The sequence below is a fragment of the Mytilus trossulus genome, chromosome 6 (assembly GCF_036588685.1).
Source record: "Mytilus trossulus isolate FHL-02 chromosome 6, PNRI_Mtr1.1.1.hap1, whole genome shotgun sequence".
Lineage (NCBI taxonomy): Eukaryota > Metazoa > Mollusca > Bivalvia > Mytilida > Mytilidae > Mytilus > Mytilus trossulus.
In genome coordinates this window covers 66558483-66575076 of record NC_086378.1, presented here as the reverse complement: position 1 = coordinate 66575076, position 16594 = coordinate 66558483, and the positions used below count along the sequence as shown (strand labels likewise).

General features: G+C 32.3%; 1 protein-coding gene across 1 annotated transcript in view; it reads right to left on the bottom strand.

Moving 5' to 3' along the window:
- Nucleotides 1-16594, bottom strand: part of LOC134722936 (A disintegrin and metalloproteinase with thrombospondin motifs 16-like) — an 82304-nt gene that overhangs the window by 29743 nt on the left and 35967 nt on the right. Inside the window, exons 4-7 of the mRNA XM_063586570.1 lie at nt 12595-12745; nt 10372-10616; nt 8294-8377; nt 1816-1975 (exon numbers count right to left, since the gene is read on the bottom strand). Of these exons, the coding sequence (XP_063442640.1) occupies nt 1816-1975; nt 8294-8377; nt 10372-10616; nt 12595-12745 (640 nt within the window). The remainder of the gene's footprint in view (nt 1-1815; nt 1976-8293; nt 8378-10371; nt 10617-12594; nt 12746-16594) is intronic.

Sequence of the window (16594 nt, the reverse complement as noted above, 5' to 3'; positions counted from 1 at the left end):
CTTCCTAAATATATTACCTAACATATCACAAGGTCAGTGATCTGGAAGGTTTTTTTCACTATGGGCCCAGGGCCCCTCAAAAATAAATTCAATGGGCCATTTTAAAAAATAATGGGCCATGTTGTCAAATGAGTGGGCCATTTGAATTGACTTCTGTAAAAAAATAAAAAGTATCATTATTTTCTCATGTTTTGGAAAAAAGGTGTTGGTACAAGTTTACCTTAATGATTTTAAATAATATTGTTCCTGTGATTCTGTAATTTCAATGAATATACAATAACTTCTTCCAAAACGGACAATATTATTAAAGATAAACCTTTATTTACAATGTATAAACTGTTACTGTTGCCTTGGCTTATTCATGTTCATGTTTTTTTTAACATTAAATTTGGGTCTTCGTCGATACCATACTCATTCCAGACGTTCCGTATTAGAGGACATTTCAGGAACGTCCTCTGCACTTCTTGTATTATTATTATTACTTCATCAAGATGACAAGAATAACAGTAGAGAGTATCATTAATTGATAGAACTAAACAATAATTCGCTGAAGTCATGTTTACAAAATGTCAAAACAAGCCAAAGACCAAAAAATGACAAGGACAGTTAAGCGCCTTTTATAGAGACAAAAACTATATTCATAAAAAGGCTTCAGGGGTTATCAATCGAAATAATAGCAAGCTAAACTAAATTAAAAGATTATTATTAGAGTTAAATCTCGTCTGTAATAGCCACATTTCACAAATGTTAAGTTGTTTATAAAAAATTATATCATGAATGATGGTTAATTGCGTTTTTTGGGTTATCAGTTAAACCGCATGGTTCTATTATTACCATAGGAAAACACCCGAGACGTTAAACCGCATGGTTCTATTATTACCATAGGAAAACACCCGAGACGTTAAACCGCATGATTCTATTACCATATGAAAACACCCGAGACGTCCTAAAAATATATGGGTGCTCCTATGATTGGAGGAACATTATACAGTTGTGTACACACACATGGCGGCACGGAACACGATCGGAAAACTATTTGACGATATTTAAACATTTCGAAACTATGTGAAAAATATCGTGCGCCACGTGGGCGCTTACATTTGTCACTCTATGCGCCATTTCTGGTGAATATGCGCTATAGGCGCAGGGCGCACGTCCTTCCCGATCACTGCAAGGTTGGTCACTGAAGACACCTATATCTAACCCTGTAAGGAGGACGGCATGATCATGTTGATGTTGTCTTCCCTTCTTTATTAAAGCCTGCCACTGACAGAAACTGTGTTAAGCTTACCTAACGTATTACAAGGTTTGTCACTGAAGGCACATATATCTAGCCCTGTAAGGAGTTCAGCATGGTCATGTTGATGTTGTCTCCCTTTCTTTATTAAAGCCTGCCATTGACAGAAACTGTTTTAAGCTTACCTAACGTATCACAAGGTTTGTCACTGAAGGCACATATATCTAGCCCTGTAAGGAGTTCAGCATGGTCATGTTGATGTTGTCTCCCTTTCTTTATTAAAGCCTGCCACTGACAGAAACTGTTTAAAGCTTACCTAACGTATTAGAAGGTTTGTCACTGAAGGAACATATATCTAGTCCTGTAAGGAGTACAGGATGGTCATGTTAATGTTGTCTTCCTTTCTTTATTAGAGCCTGCCATTGACAGAAACTGTTTAAAGCTTACCTAACGTATCACAAGGTTTGTCACTGTAGGCACATATATCTAGTCCAGTAAGGAGTATGACATCGTCGTGTTGATGTTGTCTTCCTTTCTTTATTAGAGCCTGCCATTGACAGAAACTGTTTAAAGCTTACCTAACGTATCACAAGGTTTGTCGCTGAAGGCACATATATCTAGTCCTGTAAGGAGGACGGCATGGTCATGTTGATGTTGTCTCCCCTTCTTTATTAGAGCTTGCCATTGACAGAAACTGTTCAATGTCTTGTCTGCATTGTTGTTTATATTCAAACCTGGCTGCAAATAAAGCAAAAATAAAGGAAATTAAAATAAGTATAATCTGATTTAATGTTGGGACAGTCTCAAGCTCTTACTGAAATCAAAGCGCGAAAGCGCTGTAAAGGCAGTTAATTACAGGTTGTGTGTATTTCTAGTCCAGTTATATCATTATCTTCCATAGAACAGAGGTGGTTTGTAGAATTTAAGATTTAGAGTTCTTTTGTACCTAGTTCACCTATATCTAGTCTACTGTTTACAGTATATTTTCTGTGCCTCCCATGAAATGCATTTTTAGCCATGGCCTTGTCAGTTTGCTTTAAATTTATGAGTTTGACTGTCCCTTTGGTGTCTTTCGTCCCTCTTCTTTAGACATATAAGAATATTTCCTTTTCAATATAAATAGACTATTTTTAATTATTGATTGTATACACATATTTTATGAATCCCATAAAAAATAGTTCACAAAGATTGACTAGTCTCTGTACTGTGTGTATAGCAAGGACATCAAGTAACATAATGGTAAATGTACATAGTAACATGTCAACTTTTTTGATGACCATACCTGTCAACTGTCAGTATTTGCAGAGTATTTCCCCCATCGAGCTCAAGGCTCCCAAATGGAAATTTTGTGAGAGCAATTTTGTCGACTATTTTAAGGAAAACAATTAATTCAACAATGGCTATGAGCTTGTTAATGCACGAAGAAGCCAAAAACCACATTAGAATATATTTGAAGGGAATCCATGACAAATTGCCCCACTTTTTCACTAACTCGCCTCACTTTAAAAACAAGAGTGCACACACTGAAATGTCTCGCCTTCTTTACTAATCATTGATATTCTGTTGATAGTCCTAATAATAAAGCGTTATTACAACTGTCACATAATCTTAACATAAACCAAGAAAACTAAACATTGACCTTTGAACCATGAAAATGAGGTCAAGGTCAGATAAACCATGCCAGGTAGGCATGTACAGCTTACAATTCTTCCATACAACAAATAATATTGACTAATTGCTTATAGTTTAAGAAAAACAGACCAAAACACAAAAGCTTAACACTGAGCAATGAACCGTAAAAAATGAGATCAAGGTCAAATAAAACCTGTGCGACTGACATGTAAATCATGAAATATTTCCATACACCAAATATAGTTGACCTATTGCATAAAGTATTAGAAAAAAAGGCCAAAACTCAAGAACTTAAATTAAACCACTGAACCATGAAAATGAGGTCAAGGTCATATGACACCTACCAGGTAGACCTGTACACCTTACAACCATGCCATACACAAAATATAGGAGACCTATTGCAAACAGTTTAAGAAAAACAGACCAAAACACAAAACTTAACTATAACCACTAAACCATGAAAATGAGGTCAAGGTCAGATGACACCTGCCAGTTTGGACATGTACACCTTACAGTGCTTCCATACACCGAATATACTAGACCTATTGCTTATAGTATCTCAGATATGGACTTGACCACCAAAACTTAACCTTGTTCGCTGATCCATGAAATCAGGTCGAGGTCAAGTGAAAACTGTCTGACAGGCAAGAGGACCTTGCAAGGTACGCACATACCAAATATAGTTATCCAATTACTTACATGTATAATAAGAGAGAATTTAACATTACAAAAAATTTTAACTTTTTTTTCAAGTAGTCACTGAACCATGAAAATGAGGTCAAGGACATTGGACATGTGACTGACGGAATCTTCGTAACATGAGGCAACCATATACAAAGTATGAAGCACCCAGGTCTCCCACCTTCTAAAATATAAAGCTTTTAAGAACTGAGCTAACATCGCCGCAGCCGTATCACTATCCCTGTCGAGCTTTCAGCGACAAAAGTCGCAGACTCGACAAAAAAACTGCCCCAACCTGGATTACCAAATCACCCCACTTGTGAACTGTGTTAAATCCCTTTAATATTACTCCTGCCAACTGGTCCCATCTAATGGAAATGGGTGAAATCTAGATAAATATATTATTAACCAGGATGAATTAAGTAATGCCAACTCGACCCACTTATGGAAAAAGATGTTATTCCATTGAATATAAGTTAAATTCCTTATATTGCATTTTGATACATTTAACTGGTTACTTTTCAATTGTTATGCAAATAACTAAGCTTCAAAACTTAGTTATTCTTCAACAATCAGTTTTTTTTTAGAATTATAATCTCAGTATATATCAATAATAGTAATTAAATTAATTTTCGTTTTTTTTGTATTCTGTGTAGATTAGTTTTCATTAAAGTGGTGCGAGTTTTTATGTTTAATTGTATATATATTAATCTAAATATTACTGTTTTTTTATAAGTAGGGTGAGTTGGCAGGAGTAATATTAAACATGATTTAACCAATTTCACATGTGGGGCGATTTACTAAATCAGTTTGTGGCGTTTTTTTAAAAAGTGGGGCAACTTGTCCTGCTTCCATTTGAAGGCCCCCTTGAAGGTTTTGTATGACTATATGGACCATCTTTCACGTAAAACCCCCATGTGCATTTTGAAAAGTTGGCAGATATGTTTCTAACTCCAGGCAAAATCTACCGGTATGAATGAAAAAGAAAATTTCAATTAAGGCTATGTGGCCATAACAGCTGTCTCATTAGCATTTTAACCACTTCCCATATTTGCAATTAAAACAAAAGAAGAAAATTATTTAACGCAAAAACAAAACTTGCTTGTAAATATGAAATTCTCTTTACGGTATGAGTTTTTCTCATTGTTTGAGATTGTACAGTAGTACCTGTAACTGCTTATACCTATTTCTTATTCACTTTTGCTTGATAAACTCACTAAATATCAAATACATTGTACCACATCTCCTTATTTTTATAAGCATTCCAATAACATGAACAATTATAATTCAATTCTATATACCAAAGCAAAATGAACTGCACCACTTTCATTCACTAGTATGCATCTTTTGACAAAATACAAGTTCTTAAATGACACAATATATATTTATTGATAAAAAAATAAAATTTAGTATACAACTCTTTATCAAGTATAAAAAAAGCACAGCTGTGTCATAACTTGTTAAATCTGTGCTGAAAACATAGACATTGGTTTTTGAGTAATTCCATATGTGAAGCTCAACATTAGCTCGTCAGTTGGTGGTGGTCAGTTAAATATATAGTTCCTTTCTGTAGGCTAGAATGAATGACTTTTCAGGAAAACCAATTTCACAAATCAAAACTTTCCTCTAGATTTCTCCTACAATATTCATCCAGTTTAGTTCTTTTGTTTTAATTGGACACCGTCCTGATTTTTAATTTTGCAAACCATTCAGTCTCTTGCTTGCAAATGGTGCATGAAAATAGGATGGGTATGGCAGTAGACAAGTCTCGGATCTCCTGTAGTTGGTGATCGCAATACTGGTATACCAGTATTGTCCACAATACTGGTATAAAAATTTTGTACCAGTATTGTAACTTTCTATTAAAAAAACAACAATACTGGTACATTACTGATATACCAGTATTGTGTTTGTTTTGTTGACTAGACTATATTGAAGATCAAAGGGAGATTAAATGAACTCAAAAAGATTATAGAGGATAATTGTGAAATCAATTAACAACCAGTTAAAAGTCATAACTATACTTGTTCAAATAAACAAAGGATTATTGAAATTAACTCATATCATCATTATTATTTAAACAATTGCTAATAATTTTATCATATTTCTATATTTTATTTAATACAAATTATTTATATAGTAAAAATAAAATAAAAGCTTATCATTATCTGAGTAATTATTTAATAAATTCAAGCAAATTATTAGACTCCAACTCTGTAAATTCAGCTTTTACATGTATGCCATCACATATTTTAATCCATTTATTACATTTTTTGTGTACTAAGATCATGTGCATTTGTTTGTCTTTATTTTCTTATAATAATCTTTCACATTTTAAGATATCAATATTATTCATTAATTATAAAAAGTTGCTTTATACATTGTCATAGGGGAACCTGGTTATAATTAAATTAACTAGTTTGTCAAAATAAATGTTAAGGGTCGAAGCAGTTGATTCAGTACCATAGACAATACAATTAGTAGCAGATACAAGTATATCTACTGGTACAAATACTAATACTAGACAAGCACACTGACATTAAGAGAGCTGTACAGATGCTATCTGAAATAGCTTGTAATCAAGTAAGCGTCAGAGAAAGTTCACTGAGACTGAATACCTAAATACCAATATTATAAGGAAGGGGGAGGGGTTGCAGAAATCACATCTGAAGAAGAAATAGACAATACCAATGCTGATGATACAGAGGCTATAACAGCATTAATGTCAATATAAAATTCAATAAAATATACTACACGAATCTCGAAAAAGAGAGAGCTGAAAGAAAACATAGAAGAAAGTACATTGTTTGTTAAAATGCTGAGACAGAATGGTTAAGAAAAAAACAGCTTAAGATTTAAAACATTATTTGATGGCAATCACAGTGTATCATCAGAGACGTATATATGTCTCTGGTATCATCTATAGATGGCATCATCAGTTAAACACAATCATTCCTAATAAAAGTGTCATGTCATATGTTAATTTCATTATGCATATATGTATCACCTTTAATAAAAGATTAATTACCTATATTGCATGTATTGTTTATTTAAAAAAAAGCACAATACTGGTACAATACTGGAATACAATACTGGTATATTTTTTTATACCAGTATTGTGGACAATACTGGTATACCAGTATTGCGATCACCAACTACAGGAGATCCCAAGTCTCTTTAAAGTGGGTTTGTGCCCTGAAAAAAAAGTTTTATAACCAGGGGTGTGGAAATGCTATGCCCGACTCGTACATTTGAACAACCGGACAAGTAATTATTTTTGTCTTGGTTGCCCGTGGACAAGTAAAAAAATACACAAGACAAAGTTGAAATCCAACAAAAACATAAAATTAATTTCAAAACGTATAGAGATGTTTAATTTATGTAAGAGAAACAAATGTTCAGCAAGTAAAAACATCAATGTTCATGACGATAAATATTACATGATACCGGAAATAGATCGATTACCAAAATAAATAAAATAAGTATGCGAACCCGAGTCGCGTAACATTGCATTGGCTTTGTCCATTGACCCGGGATCGTCGATTAGGTTTTATCCGTCATTTGCCGGAAGTGTCATTTTGGCGGGAAATCATGTACACATACACACGTAGATTGGCTGGTACCCGATCGTAATGTTACACATCACATATATCAAATAGCTAATACCCGGAACGTAGTACCGGGAACCAGGATAAAACGTGGACAACATACATAACTAGAACCGAAATTGAAAACGCTTTACGGTTTCTCGTTCATAAACCGAATTCCGCTTTGAATTATAGAAGATGCAATATTAATCATGTTCAGTCGACTTTTCATTGTTATATCAACGTCTGAACTAATTAAAGAAACTTTAGATGTCAGATAACACTCGAAATTGACCCGACCTCTTTCCACACGGAATACACATAATGATAGTTTGTAGTCAGGTTGACTGCTTATAATGCAAAATACACACTAATAACAAGTTCTAAAAAACGAACAATACACACTGATCGTTTCTTTAGTCCCCAATGTAAATGAAAGAAACAAAAACCATATTATACCATAAAAAGAAGAGGAGAAATTCGAACATTTCCGGATCTATTTCTGGCCAAAAGACCCCCTGCAAAGATTGCGTATGAAAAGATGAACCTCATGACTTAAAAGTCAGGCCTTAAAGCACTGCCTTTAAAAAATGAGAAAGAGTTTCATTTGTTTACATTACGGAGTAATGGAATTTATCTTTGTAAAGAAATTATTAAATAGTTTTAGATAATATTTTTTTAATATGATTCTGTTATACAAGAACCAAGAATTATATCTAGTAACATTGATTTTTTTTCGGTAAATAAAGATGTATTGCTGTATACAGTAATGTTGGTTTTCCTGTTTGAATGGTTTTACACCTAGTCATTTTTTAGGCCCTTTATAGCTTGTACTTCGGTGTGAGCCAAGGATCCATGTTGAAGGCCCCACTTTGACCATTAGTTATTTACTTTCACATATTGTGACTTAGATGGAGAGTTGTCTCATTAGCACTCATACCACATCTTCTTATATCTATCTTGTCATCAACATAAATGTATATCTCCAGCTTTCTAAAGGTTGTACCTAACACTACAGGGAGATAACTCTGTGAAATCAGCTAAACGTTTTAATTATGTTGTGTTGTTATGGGAATATTAAGCTTCTCAATGAAGTGAAAGTGTTGGGTACCACCTTAAGCAGGTGGTCTGGAGGATCTAGAAAAAGCTAACATACCTCATCTGTTTCCAGGATAACTAGACCAACAACAACTATCTTAATTCTGTATGCATCACCACTCTCTTGGAACAACTGAGACACCTGTTATAAATTAAATGTTCATTTTGTTACATTATAACAAAAGCACACCTTTATAAATTTTTTCAGAATCAAAGCAAAAAAAATTATTTTAAAACAAACATCAGCTTATTCATTCACCTTCCATAAAAATTACGTTTTCTTCTTTGAAAGAAAGTTTTAAAAACCCTGGAAGATCTTCATGTATAAACCAAAAAATAAATAAAAATCAAAATATCTTCAGATGCAACTGAATTACTGAATTTTATACACAACAATTTCCCAATGAAATGTAGACATTTTGATTTATAAACTAAAGTTATCTGAAATTCACACCCTTCACACCCTAAAAAAGACAAACAAATGAGTCTTCATAGTAATTTAGCGTTTGTAATGTTTTTCTCTTTCCTGATTTTGTTAATACAATGTTATACATACTGAGTACATATGTTGTGATGTTATTTCTTCCATGTTTCCAATACTTACAATATTATACAAACTGAGTACATATGTTGTGATGTTATTTCTTCCATGTTTTCAATACTTACAATACTAAACATACTGAGTACATATGTTGTGATGTTATTTCTTCCATGTTTCCAATACTTACAATATTAAACATACTGAGTACATATGTTGTGATGTTATTTCTTCCATGTTTCCAATACTTACAATATTAAACATACTGAGTACATATGTTGTGATGTTATTTCTTCTATGTTTCCAATACTTACAATATTAAACATACTGAGTACATATGTTGTGATGTTATTTCTTCCATGTTTCCAATACTTACAATATTTTAAACATACTAAGTACATATGTTGTGATGTTATTTCTTCCATGTTTCCAATACTTACAATATTAAACATACTAAGTACATATGTTGTGATGTTATTTCTACTTACAATATTAAACATATTAAACATACTAAGTACATATGTTGTGATGTTATTTCTACTTACAATATTAAACATACTGAGTACATATGTTGTGATGTTATTTCTTCCATGTTTCCAATACTTACAATATTAAACATACTAAGTACATATGTTGTGATGTTACTTCTTCCATGTTTCCAATACTTACAATATTAAACATACTAAGTACATATGTTGTGATGTTATTTCTACTTACAAGATTAAACATACTAAGTACATATGTTGTGATGTTATTTCTACTTACAATATTAAACATACTAAGTACATATGTTGTGATGTTATTTCTTCCATGTTTCCAATACTTTCAATATTTAACATACTAAGTACATATGTTGTGATGTTATTTCTACTTACAATATTAAACATATTAAACATACTAAGTACATATGTTGTGATGTTATTTCTACTTACAATATTAAACATACTAAGTACATATGTTGTGATGTTATTTCTACTTACAATATTAAACATACTAAGTACTTATGTTGTGATGTTATTTCTTCCATGTTTCCAATACTTACAATATTAAACATACTAAGTACATATGTTGTGATGTTATTTCTACTTACAATATTAAACATACTAAGTACATATGTTGTGATGTTATTTCTTCCATGTTTCCAATACTTACAATATTAAACATACTAAGCACATATGTTGTGATGTTATTTCTACTTACAATATTAAACATACTAAGTACATATGTTGTGATGTTATTTCTACTTACAATATTAAACATACTAAGTACATATGTTGTGATGTTATTTCTACTTACAATATTAAACATACTAAGTACATATGTTGTGATGTTATTTCTTCCATGTTTCCAATACTTACAATATTAAACATACTAAGTACATATGTTGTGATGTTATTTCTACTTACAATATTAAACATACTAAGTACATATGTTGTGATGTTATTTCTACTTACAATATTAAACATACTAAGTACATATGTTGCGATGTTATTTCTACTTACAAAATTAAACATACTAAGTACATATGTTGTGATGTTATTTCTACTTACAATATTAAACATACTAAGTACATATGTTGTGATGTTATTTCTACTTACAATATTAAACATACTAAGTACATATGTTGTGATGTTATTTCTTCCATGTTTCCAGTAAACATGTTTATCTACAACCACCAATGTTTCCACGGTCTTAACAGATTTTCTGTGCGTAGCTCTTTTCGTCCTGGTAGGGTTAAAATATATATAGCTACCATTAGGTAAAGTCTGGTTTTCATCAAATTCTTCTTCTTTTCGTCTTGATGGATTATAATATGTATCACTTTTATTATTTTCTATAGTATCTGGAAAAAAGAAAATTGTTTTTTTATTATTAAGATAAATACGTATATATAAAATTAGTTATACATCCTAAAATGTGTTCTTGATATTATGTATACAGATTAACAAGAATGTGTTCAAAGTACATCGATGCCCCATCCGCACTCTCATTTTCAATATTCAGTGGACCGTGAAATGGGGTAAAATCGTTAATTTGGCATTAAAATTAGAAATATCATATCATAGGGAACATTTGTACTAAGTTTCAAGCTGATTAGACTTCAATTTCATAAAAAACTACTGCAACCAAAAACTTTAATCTTAACTTTAACCTGAAGCAGGACAGACGGACGCACAGACCAGAAAACCTAATGCCCATAAATGGGGCATAATAAATGGGACATAAAAAATACCAAAACAAGGAATGAAAATTGAGATTTTGAGGACACAACAATCACACAAGACACAAGTGCAGAACTACAAGAAAAAATGTTAACAGAAAACACATTGAAGTTATTCATTGGGCATTTTCAAATCCTTTTTAAACATCAAAACTTAACTGGAGTTAAACAAACAAGTAAGTACTAACAATGTAGAGCTGTATATGTTGCCTTTTTAAAGAATGAAAAATGAAAGCAATGTAAAACTCTGTTGAAATCTTCATAACAAGAGTTTCTGAGACATAAAAAAAACTACAAATACAAGCATTGCATGTGTCTTGGCTTTGAATGTGTCATTATTGTCTTGTTCAATATAATTTTTATGTAAAGTGCTACTAGACTGCAGGCCTCTACATTATCATTTTTTCTCACTTGTCCCTTCGGACAAGTTGCAAGAAAATCAACTTGTCCGAACTCTCAACTCACTTGTCCGAATTTATAATTGAAAATCCTCCATATTGATTAAACATGGTATATGCAATAATAACACTTGCCCTTTGATTGTACCTAATAAAGATTAATAAAGGGAGCATTTTGTTATGTTATATGAATACCACATCAAAATTCATTTTATAATTTCAGACTGAAGGCTTATTTGCAAGACTGAGCTCTCTGAATCATTGTCACTATCATGTGTCAATCATTAAATCATATTTCTTCTAGGTTCTGCTATTCATGGATCTATATTCATTCTGAAGTAGTGGTATGGTTTAAACCAAATACACCTGACACCTTGTTTACAAATAAACCTTTTTTATTTATTGATGGTGCCAAACAAGATTTTACAATTTATCTTGATTTTTACATACATTGATATATGATCATGAAGTATATAAAACATTTTAGTAAAAAATCTGCCTTTTTAGATTTTATTTAATTTTTACATCTTAACTTATTATTTTAACAAAAAGATCTTATTAAATAAAACCTTTTTTAATTTAATGTTATGCCTAAAAGAAAAATCAAATGATACAAACTTTTAATTTAAAATTTAAAAGTTAAGGTAAAACTCCATATCATGCAAATGGAGGTGCTCCTAATTCAAGAGGCTTATACTAAGAAGAAACATTTGCACTGGTTTCCTTCCCCTTACTTATTTTCCCCTGGTCAATGGCTGCCAGCATGTTCAAATACGTTCAATCAGAGATATATTATACAATTTTATATGTTTCTGGTTCAATCAATGAATATTTATTTCATTTTGTATGATCAATAAAACAATCATTCATATTTTTAGGAATGTACAAGTCTTGAATTTGATCTATTAACATCTGATATCGATTTTTTCACTTGTCCCATCGGACAAGTAGTATGATGAATCTACTTGCCCGACACCTATTTCCACTTGTCCCGGACAATCGGACAAGCGGTAATGTCGAGCCCTGGACTGATAATAAATAGCATATATTTTTATCATGGTGTGGTCTATTTTTGTCACTTAAAGACACTTTATGGTTTTATATGGCCTCTTGGTATTTCCTACCATTTTTACAGTGATCTGGTATTTAAAATTTAGAAAATATAGGTGTTTTTATATGGACACTCCTATTTTTAAACTTACAATTTGAGTCAAAGTATTGATTTTGAACTGATGAAGATGAGGCTCTGTAGAGAATGTGGGATGCTTCTGTATCACCATAAGATGTGGACAATAAATGATGGGGTGCTGGCTCAAATATATAGTCATCATCCTCAAGCTGCAACACTCCATTCTGAAATGAAAAATAAATATATATATTTAAAAAAAGCAGTACATCTTTTATATTGCTTCCCCTTAGTACAGGTAGAACATACAGCCAGTCTTAATCAACTGAGCTAGGGAATGATTCTTTGGCTCAGTGGGTAAAACACTGTCACTGAGTAGAAACATGCCCTCCAGTTACAATATACTTCAATCAATGGCTAAATTATACAACTTTTTGTATTATCAATATGCCATCTAATATTGTTTTAAATCCAATAAAATTGTGTTAAAATATAAATGACCAATGAACATTCAACACTTCTTACAAATTTGGAATATATTTTGAGAACTCCCCCACAGGAAATAATTGAAGTGAACTGTATTGATAGACATGGACAATAGATATCTTTAAAAGTATGTTTGTTAATTTTCTCATCTTCTGCACAGTCGGAAAAAAGTGCTCTGCAAAGTCCAGTTGTTTTACCAAGATCTAGGCCTTTCAACTGATCTGGATGCACAAGTTGATCTGTATTCAAAGTAAAAATTGAGGTAAAAATGCAGCCATTTTAGCCAAAGGGTCCACATGCATTGGCGGATCCAGGGTTGGAACCAACCTTTTTTTTTGGATGATCAATGCATTTGAATGGGAGCATGTAGTGAACCCCTCCCCCTTTTTAAAATGGCTGGATCCAATCCTGGCATGAAAGGTTGGACACAAGTCAGACAAGCGGGGAATTCCATGTATTCAGGGAACACTCCATTTTTCTTGTGTTGAAAAATGAGAGTCTACAGGGACCTCCTTTCACTATTTCAATTTATGGCATGAAATTTATTAAATTGAAAAAAGAATAATTTATGTGCCAGGTCAATGTTTATATATATGACTATTAACTGATTTATGTGTAGGACTAAATCAAAATTTAGCTCATAACATCGGTCATCTGGAATGTATTTCCTCATATATGTTTACATGTAGGTACATGTGATCTGACAGGCTTACTAGGAGCTGATCTGAGACAATTTTCACCCACTTCAGTTAAATTTCGGTGTGTTTATACATGTGCTTATTTCGCGCCAAAATAATTCATCTTCGTCTCTGAAACGCTTTGAGATCCCGACACTAACCAAACTAAACAATTAAAATGTAACGTACGACCAGTATCATATTCGTTAACGAAGACTGACATCGAGTATGTGTGAACAATAATGAGCTAAATTTAATCTTTATGCTTTGTCATTTTTTGTTTTAGTCTTTTTCCTATCATTTTTTTAACTATAAGGGAAGAGTAAAACCGGGTAATGGCTAAATAGCTTTTAATGGAAATTTGACATGGATTATCTCCCATTGACTGATCTTAATTACTTGTTTTTATTACCAATATATTTCAATTTATAAAGGTTGGTGATGGACAATTTGCTAGTCTGATAAGTTGATTTTGACTTTTTATGTTAAAGAAAAGCAACAAATCAAACAAAGAATCGGGGATGCATGTACATGTATTTGCACAAGAACAGTAACAGACAAGCCAATGCAGCTGTCCAAACTGTCCTGTTCCACTAGTGACAATGGTAATTACGGTTGCTCGTGCAAGTAAAATTTTGATGATACTATCATAATCGAGGAAAGGAAAACAAGATTGTTAAAAATGATATCTGATAAAATTCCGTGGACGTCTGCGAAACAGTTAGTCAATAATGGTCCACCAAATCGATATAATCATGTTCGTCAGCAACACTGAATTTCAAATGGATAACCTTATCCAGATAGTGAACTCAACACTATACCCCAAAAAATTCCTGTCGTTTAATTTTTCTTATTTTTTTTTCATTGATAAACTAGGCCAACCTTAACATCTTGTAAACAAATTGAAAGATTTGAACCATAGGTTTAAAAGATTTGGCAACTCAAATATGGCATCTTTTACATACTAATATGGGTCAAAATTGGAAGTTTCTGAACTATGGGTACAGGGTTGAATTTGTTAAAAAAAAAAAAATAATAATCCTAAATTGACAATAGCATAGCTAATAATGATAGCTGAGGTGAATATCAGTTCACTGATACCCCTTTCTTGTAAGTTTTTTTTATTCCGGATTAAAAAAAATCCAGAACTTGAAAAGGGGGTATCAGAATCAGCCCCGAAAAATAAATGCAGTGCTTCTAGTATTTGAAGAGGAAAATTTTTTTTGAAAAAAAATGTGTCGTTTAATTTTTTCATAAAACTAAGCATTTGGAGTGCTATACTAGTCGGTTGTTCTTGCAATTTTTTTTTAAATTTAACCGTTAGATTTTTTGGTATTTAAGTTTAAATTACGACCCACCCTCAAATTGGTTCATTAAATCAGAGCCAAATCTATTCAAAAAGTACCTAATAGCGATATTTTTTTTATTCATCTTTTGAACTAGGCCTATGCTATTTGGCATGTGGATGTATCATCACAGGGTTAACTGTCTTGCATCATGATAAACTTTGTGTGACCTTCAGATGTGACCTCAAGGTCAACTTGATGTTGTTTTTTTTGCGTGAAAAAAACACAACCATCTACACGTAGGTCATAAATTCTTCACCTTTTGACCTAGGCCTTAGTAAGGCCCTTACATCTTTGGCATGTGGATGTATCATCATGAGGTGGTGTGTCTTCTTAAATTTTGACCATCGTGTGACCTTGAACTTTGACCTCAAGGACGAAAATTGTGTCTTTGGTGAGAAACCCTTGTACGGACCTTTACTTTTATGCAGTTATGAATTCATATTTATTTAAAAAAAATTATATTACACAAGCTTTAATCGACCATAAAACAATATAGACACATTTTATGACATGTCAACCCATTCAATGCACACAGAATAGATAATGGACATGAAGTCACATAAAATTGTTTAAAAAAAAGAATCGTTTTTTTATTGAAGCGCAGTGTACGTACTTAACTACTCAACAGACAGCAACGTGAAAACTTCCTATGAATCAAACGGTAGGAGTTATGCCAAATAACTATATACCAATAATGGGACGGACGAAAGGACAGACGGACAGTGGTAAAACAATACCCCCCCCCCCCTTTTCCCCCCGACTTTCAGTTGCAGGGGCAAAGAAAAGAATGTGACTGATTTTAGAATCAGATAGGAGCTGTTGAAATTAAAAGCATGACACGCCAAAATTACACATGATACATAGGGAAAGTGCGGAAGCTTTAAAGTTGGCATATGCTTTACATGATCTAGATTGTCAATTTATTGATCTGCAGATTCAAAAATAAACAATTCAAACTTACGACAAGACCATTGATGCAAAGAGCCACTGCTCATGAGAGATGACATAGAGCTGACTGTGCAGAATCCTTATTCTGTGAAATCAAGTTCGTTAAACATAGAACTTTTTTAGTATTTCTTCAGAGGTTAGGGACGACATCAAAAGATCGATGTCGGATAAAAAAAAAAACTTAAATCAATTGCAAATAATTTGGGTGTGAAAGGGGGGGGGGGAGGTTAATAAATCAACGGTACCAATTTTGTTGCACCAGATGCGCATTTCGACAATACATGTCTCTTCAGTGATGCTCGTGGCCAAAATATTTGAAATCCAAAGCTTATATTAAAGATGAAAATCCAAAAGGTCCAAAAACTATGTGAATTAAGTTTTTTAACCTACATTGAACTTTTGATGCAAGTTTAACATTATTTTTGGGGCCCCTTATTATCATAGAGAATGATTACTTTATTCAGTAACAATCTTGAAATGAGACTTGAGAAGTTCTAAACATTTTCACTTGTCACTTGTAATCACACCACTTTCGTTTTCATATTTATTTCAAAATTGCTTTTGATAAAAAATAACGGAAAAAAGCACAAGAAAAAGAAAAATAACAATTTTACTA